The sequence below is a fragment of the Gavialis gangeticus genome, unplaced genomic scaffold (assembly GCF_001723915.1).
Source record: "Gavialis gangeticus isolate Ggan-Ray unplaced genomic scaffold, GavGan_comp1, whole genome shotgun sequence".
Lineage (NCBI taxonomy): Eukaryota > Metazoa > Chordata > Crocodylia > Gavialidae > Gavialis > Gavialis gangeticus.
Genome location: NW_017729026.1, coordinates 27112618 through 27120311, shown reverse-complemented (window position 1 = coordinate 27120311; position 7694 = coordinate 27112618). Strand labels below are relative to the sequence as shown.

Genomic DNA, 7694 nt, shown 5'->3' with positions numbered 1-7694 from the left:
GGAAGTACTTGTTCTACTAAGGTTATACCAGACATCTAGCAACACTGTCCAGAGCAGGAGTTTGTAACCTATGGCCCAAAAGCCAGGTTTGGGCCATGAAGAAACTGGACCTGGCCCATGGCAGCTCAGAAAATCTGCAGCATACACCAGTCACAGTGGAGAGGGTCCAAGCACCTGCTCTGTTCAATTTAGTCTTTCCTGCACCAGAGGAGGCATCCACAGGCTCCTAGCGCCTGGCTCTTTCTGCATCTGCTGATCACTGGGGCAGGGAGTGATAGGGGAAAGCTGTGTGGGGCTGTGGCCCACAGCAAGGGCTAAGTAACCCTGCCACAGCAAATATGTTGCCAATGCCTCATCTAGAGTGGTGTAAATGGTAAAAGGCACCACACAGAAACAGCACAACTCCAATGTTCCCCTATAAACAAAACTGGGCAGGCACGCAAGAGAGAAGCAACAGCAGCAGGAACCAGTGCAAGCTTGGCTGTAGCCCACCAGGCAGGTGTGGGACAGAGACTAAGACAGCTGGTGATGCCAGACTGCTTCCTGTCCCCTCTCCCCTCTTGCAGGGGATTCTGTTGCTGCCAGCGGCAGCAGCTGCTTTCCTGCTCTTTGCAGCACACTGCAAACCGGGCCAGTAGTACCAAGCCCCTTTCCCTTCCCCTCCCCAACCCCCCCCACCAACAGAGGAGCTGGGCTCAGTCACATCGCAAGGAGCAGGCAGGGGGGAGCCCCCCCACACACATACACCCAACCCACACACACCCCACATCATCCCCCTCCATACCCACACACACACCCAAAACTGTCCCACACACCCCACTATACACATCCCACAGATATATACCCACATCCTGACTCCTACCATACCCACACCTCAACCACACACACACAAGCCCTACACACACACACACACCTCCACACCCCCTCACACACCCCACCTAATCATATTCATACACACATCCAACATTCCCACACACCCCACATATATCCATGTGATACCCCAAACACACCCCACCTGCACCATACCCACACACACCCAGAAGTCCCACATACCCTGCACCTCAACCACACACATGCTACACCCACATATATCCCCACACACCTCCCATGCACGCCCCTCCTATGCCCCCACACACCACACCTGGCACCATACTCACACATTCCCCAAACCACATACTCCCCAAACCACACACCCCCTACCCCTCCACACAATATGCAAGCAAACTGCCCCCCACCCCAAAAGGAGTACTTCCTGGGCAAGGGGAGAGACTCCCAGCAGCAAAGATCAGGGGTTAGGAGGCAGGACTTCCAGGCACAAGATGACAACCAAGAGGCAGGACACCTGCCAAGGGGCAGAGCTACCCTTGCAGCGCTCGGCACCTCACCGAAACTCATTAAGCGGCCCTCCACCCGAAACAATTGCCTACCCCCAATGTAGAGCCCTGGCCCTTTATAATAAATAATATGAATAGAAGGGATGAAGTCTATGTCTGACTAGGAAGGATGACGCCAATTTTCCTACCAAAGAAGGGAGGGGGGAAGGAGGCAGGGGTTGATGCACAGAAGTAGCCCTTGGTCCAGTAGGACTCCTAAAATTTCAGACTCTGGCACTGAGATACAAACAGGGCAATCATTAAATAGAATAGGTGGTACACGTTCTCTCTGCCATTTTCCCCACTTGGGTTTAGTGAAACAATGCGAGTTTTAACCCAAGAGTGCCCCTGATAGTTAGTTTCCATCAACACCCAGCACCACCTAAACACTGAAAAAGTTAAGAATCTATAAATGAGTATTTTATTTTACCTAATTAATTTACTGAAATTCATTTAATTTAGACTAGTTCATTTTGGGACCTATATGAGAAACTTAAAACCCTGCAATGGTAGTTTTAGCAGAATTCAATTTAGCAGAAATCTGCTCCTGCAGCAGTTATTTACAGGATTTTCTTTTTCCTAATCTATTAAGTATTTGGCTGTTTGTCAATCTCAAAAGAGAGTCTGCCACAGATATCTCCAATGCCAAAAAGTTTCAAAGTGACAATACCAAAATGATACCAGATTTTCTATTCTTGCCTCTGAAAAGAATGTCTGAAGAAGTCAAGTCATTATCTTGCTGCTTTATCCCTGAAACTCCATATTTGTTACAATGGATACTGTAAGAAGTGCTAAGCAGTGGAGATAACAGAACGGAACAGAAATTAGACTACACTACCCAGATGATGAATAGGAGGTGGCTAACAAGAGTAGCATGTCTGGCATTATCAGGGTGGCCCTCACCACACGTTCATCGGGCTGCCACGCACCCCAAGATAAGGAACTACATTCCGACCTTGATCCAGTAAAATCACAGTATTTGCATTACATACTTAACTATCCCTGTAAATGACAAAAGTTTCTAAAGACATTAATCTTAATAGCAAAACAAGGCAGGAGTGCATCCTTAAGAAATTACAATGCTTCAAAAGACATTAAAATGCCTGAATCCAAAGATTAAAAGTATTATTCATACAAGTCGCCTAAAGCTCAGGTGCAAATGAAAATTTGAATAATCACAGAAAGAAGTCAGTGCAAAGAAATCAGAAAGGTAATGAAAAATAGAACGCAAATGGAAAAAAAAAAGAATATTTTTGAGGTACAGAAGTAGTTCAGAAGAAAACAAGTCACAAACACATTTAGACCGTTATGCCTCAACATGTTCATGACTTGTGTTTGAAACTCCTGCACCCCTTCACCCACCACAAATACTGTTTATAAGTAAAGCAGTAACAAGATAACTTTATTAAATGGTTAACCAGAACTGATCCACAAGATACAAGGTATGAACCCACAAGACAATTATTTTGGATAAAGAGATGATACAAAAATGAAATGAAGTGGAAAACAAAAACGTAGCCTCTCATCTCTCAGCCTGTGGAACAGCAGTTCAAATGAACTAGCAAAAGGCTACCACTTGAGATGTGACAAAGCCCTATGACAAAGTACAGCCTGAGTAGCATGGCTATCTAGACTAGTTCCCTGGAGCCTTGGAAAGGGAGGAATCCTGTGCTCATGACAAGTGCTAGAGCAGCACTTCTTAAACAGGGGTATACAACTCCCTGGGGGGCTGTAAACAGGTTTCAAGGGGTCTGCCTGGGCCAGTCCAGCCTGGGGAGGAGCTGCCTCAGACCCCAGGGTTGAGGCAAGTCCTAAGGAAGGGGAGGGGGCAGGCCAACCCGCCCCAGCCTCCATCTTGCAGGTGGCGCTGCAGGTGGGCAGGTGAAGTTTCGCACTGCTCCAGCTTAGGTGAGTGAGGCCCCAGAGCTCCCCACTGCCAAGCCCCACCCACTGCATCCAAGACCATGCAGGCAAAGCTGGAGAGTTGGGCCAGTCCTCTCCCGCACAGGGAGCAGTGGCAGCTCCACAGGGGGACTCAGGAAGAAAAAGATCGAGAAGGCCATAAGATAGAAGGCCATAAATGTCTGAATAACTTGTGTGTATCGGAAGTATTCCCTCCAATGTGCAAGGAAGAAGGGCTGATGGATCCATGCAGTCACAGGTATTCCAACCTGGCTCCAAATCTTCTATTGCATGGTGATAGGGGAAGAGCTCTGAAAAAGACATACTCCCCAGCAAACAGGTAAGATGCACGCACTGGACTGCCTCAGCATTCTGGAACTTCACCACTGCTACCAGTGCAGCCTGTGGAGGTGGTGGCCAGATTTGTCACTAGCAGACTATACGGGACAATCTCCACCTTGGGGCTGGGTGGACTAAATGAACAGATGCAACAATAGCTGTGACATATATTCTAATCAAATGTAATAGCCCCTGTGATGCCTTATGCTAAGAATTAAAAAGAAAAAGAGAGACGTGGCAGAAATGTTTAAGTAACATACAGCAACTAATTAAGAAGCCACACCCAAGATATTCCTTTCCAGTCCTAAAATGAGTGTGGGAAGGAAATATCCCTTCGTGATGAAAGGAAGTACAAAGGACATCTTTTTCATTCAGAATGGAGACAATGCACTGTACTTCACACTTTGTTCTTCTACTTCTGATCTTGCAAATAAGAAATTCTTACCACTCCAATTTTCAGGAAGAAGTACTGGAAATGCTTCAGTTTAATTTATGTAAAACAGTTTTACCCAGAATTTGGATTACCAGTATGACACTGTCTGTTTTATATAATTTAAATCTGCTACATGTTGTTGTTTCCTTCTCTCTAAAATGCTACCATACAATGCCAGCCATCCCAGCACACATACAATGAAACCAGAAGGCAGAGCTCCTCTTTACCTTCTGCTGAATATTCTGCTATCTCCAAGGCTTGAAGTCCATACACGAAGCCCTTCTGGAATCTATGAACACAGCAGAAGTAAAAGGCAGAGAAGTTTATGTGGATTTAGAGGTCATACTTCTCAAAACACAACAATGCCAAATTCCTAAATGCTATGCATACTTTACTAATTTGTTCTCCAGTCAATTTATAGACTTATCGGTGCACTATAGTATAAGTCCATGCCCACAAGGTAATTACTAGAACTCAAACTAAATATTAAAAAAAAAGTTCTGTTGAAAGGAGAGAGAAAGTTCCCAATTCAGGCTACTGAAATTACTAAAGTAGAATTAATACGTGTTGCAAATCCAGGTAATTACAAGTTACTTATATTTTTATATAACCAGAACGGAAATCTTAAACATAAAACAAAGGATCTGATTTTTTCAGAAGAAAATCGAGTCGAGTTAAACAAGTGACATATTAAAAACAAGAAGACACAAGAAGTATATAGAAAAAAATAAATAAAACAATGCTCCTGAAAACTAGGAAAGGACACATATATGTATGTTAACAGGAACAAAACATACATATGTGTTAACAGGATAACCAATAACCTACTACTTCAGATTATAAACTAATAGGGAATGGTCAAGATTACTACAATATCTTATTAAAAAGACAATAATTGATTTTGTCTTCATTTTATAAAAATAAATTCAGGTATACTTTCAGAGTAGATACTACCAACATAATAACCTTTCTGATTATTTGCCCAACAGTCACCAGTGTCCACAGACTCAACAGGGCAAGTGCTGCTAAAAGAAAAATCTTATTTGTTAACTTCTGCTGCAGAATATGTTATTACTAAGTTCTTATATTCTGCACTTCTATAGAACCTCTTCAAAAGACCTTACAACATTCATGGTAGGACAGACATATCCCTATTTTATGTATGGAGGGCAAAGGAGAAATGAGGTTAAATAATGTAGCAAGAAAACACAGTGATTTTGGTGTTAGCTGAATCCAAAATCTGTGTCATAAAATCATGAGTAACTGGAGTCAGGTCAGGGGGATGCCAGGATCTTTTTAAGGGTTGTCACTATTACTGGTACAAAAGGACTTTGCAGGTTATGCAAGGGACACAAGAAAGACAGGTGTTTCTGGACTGCTCCAGTACCATTAGAAGCAGTTAAACCTTGCCCTCTTCCAGTTTTCCATTAACTTCTAAAATTAAGAGAGTTAGAGCAAATCTTCAGGTGAGAAACATGCACTGGTTGTTCATAAATACTTCAGACGGATCATATCTTCAGCAAGTTAAGATTTCCCATTGCTTCTTATTACAGAGAAGCCTGTTAGCTTCAGTTTTTTCCCTAGCTCTTGTAAATAAAACCTCTTCTTTAAGGTTTCATTCTCTTTTCCACTGAATCTCTACCACTATTACTACCAATCTTTTAAAGAAAGTTCAAGGGACATATCAAAACTAAAAAGTTCTCATCATTACTAATAAAGCTGCTTCCAAGGAACTCTCAGGTGACAAGAGAGATTAATTATATGCAAGTAAGCTTTCTTCAAATCTATTGATACCAACTCTCCTAATAGTCTGAGAAAAGGCATTCATGTTCACAGCAGAGCTGTCCAATTTCTAAGCAGTCAAGGGCTGCATGACCCACAGGCCACACTAGCAGGGACCACATACCCCACACCACATCCGTATGCTACACGGACCACGCCACCGCATTGCACTACATGTCCACCTCCAACACAGCAGCCCCATATGGATGACCCCCCGCATCATGCTGGCACCATCCCACCACTGCACTGCACGCTGCGCAGCTCTGGCCTCACCCTAAGTGTCCTATAGTGTGTTATGCTGCACTAACCCTTGGGGCAAGTGCAGCACAGAGAAACTGGAGGATGGAGGAGATTCCAAGGGCTATTAAAGTCAGAACAGTAGAGGAAATTGCATCAGGGTGGGAGCCCACAGGCTGCAATTTAATCCTTTGCAAGCCACCAATTAGATGGCCCTAATTTACAGCTTCAAAAAGTATTCAGTTTCTTTTGGTCCAGACAAGATCTTGCCTTCCTGAAAGCAGGAACAATGCAGAGTTATACTTGGGCTTATGTCCTCCCAACATAAAAATATTAAAAGGTAACAGAAATTTGGTAAATCTTTCCTTTTGGGAAAATATATTGTGCAACAGATTTTGCTGCCCCTAGATGAGAAGCAGCCCTAGCAAAGGAAGGCACTTTCTATAGCAAACATACCAGCAATTAGGTGGCAAGACAACTGACATATACAAAGTATCTTAAAAATAGGCTGTTGTTAAAGGGACAACTTCTCTGGCAGGCACACCACAAATTAAGCCCAGGCCCTCCCTGAACACCACTCTGATCCCCTTCCCCTGCCCAATGTGCCACTCGGCTTTCTGCTTTGAGTTTGGTCTAGAGTTTGAGAACCTCTACTCTAGGCCAATATGGCTACAGCCTGGATACCTGGCAGAGAATTTTACAGAACTGCTGAAAAGCCTGCAGCTAAAGATCATCAAAAAACATTAATTACTGGTAACAGTCCAGCTATGACTATCTTAACTCACATAAGCTAATCTTTTTTCCTCTCCAAAATATCCCTGGGATATAAACATAGGACAGTAGTCAAAAGGCTGACTATAAGCTAGAGGGATACGAGCTTCACCTGGGGAAACAACAAACATTAGGAATTTGTATTGCTTTTTTGTTTGTTTTACAAGAAACACCATGTCCTGAAGAGAAATTCTTCTGTAATCACTGACAATTTGCAAGAAAAACAAACTCTTACAGTAAAACCCCAGAGAAACGACAAGGGCCCACAAAATTCTGCAAGATTATTTTAATATTACCTTTGTGGTACACACATCAGGAAACTGTATTCTGTAGACACCAGCGAACTCTCCATGGCAGCAGTCAGAAACATTTTCAGGCAGTGGACTGAAATGATCCAGCTCAGGTGAGCAGGTGCTAGCACATGGCTACTGCTACCACTCCCACCATTTCTGCCTGCCCTCCTGCCCACAACACAGCATGAGCTAAGCTCTCCACCACCCAACCACAGTGCAGCACAAAGTCCTCCAAGGCTGCCAAACATCCTGGCTCTGCAGGCCAAATACAGCTACAGGCTAGAGGTTATAAACCCCACGTTCTGTGAATCATCTGCCCTTCCTGCTTCCCCAACTCAGCTGAAGTGCCTTCCAGTCTTCAGGGCTAGGGACAAGTTACACATAAACTGGTTTAAGTGATCAGAAACTGGTTTAAAACTGTAACAGAACAGAAGCTCCGTGCACATAAACTGGGTTCAAAATGGCTGAAACTGGTTTAAGATAAACCTGGTTGAATGTAGTATCGGACTTAGCTGATTTAAGTCAAACCAATTGATGGAACTTCTGTCCCAGACCCCTTCTTGG

The 7694-nt window shown here is 43.7% G+C and overlaps 1 protein-coding gene across 6 annotated transcripts in view; it reads right to left on the bottom strand.

Moving 5' to 3' along the window:
• Positions 1 to 7694, bottom strand: part of CDK19 (cyclin dependent kinase 19) — a 281950-nt gene that overhangs the window by 222346 nt on the left and 51910 nt on the right. For 3 of the 6 annotated variants that reach the window (XR_002097931.1, XM_019520090.1, XM_019520086.1), the window contains exon 2: positions 4275 to 4336. The exons of 2 other annotated variants lie outside the window; for them this stretch is intronic. Coding sequence is in view for 2 of the 4 variants with exons in the window: in XM_019520090.1 (XP_019375635.1) it covers positions 4275 to 4336 (62 nt within the window). In the remaining 2 variants the exon portion in view is untranslated. Of the gene's footprint in view, positions 1 to 4274; positions 4337 to 7133; positions 7251 to 7694 lie in introns of those variants that run through there. One more of the 6 variants, XM_019520091.1, reaches the window with a different exon arrangement.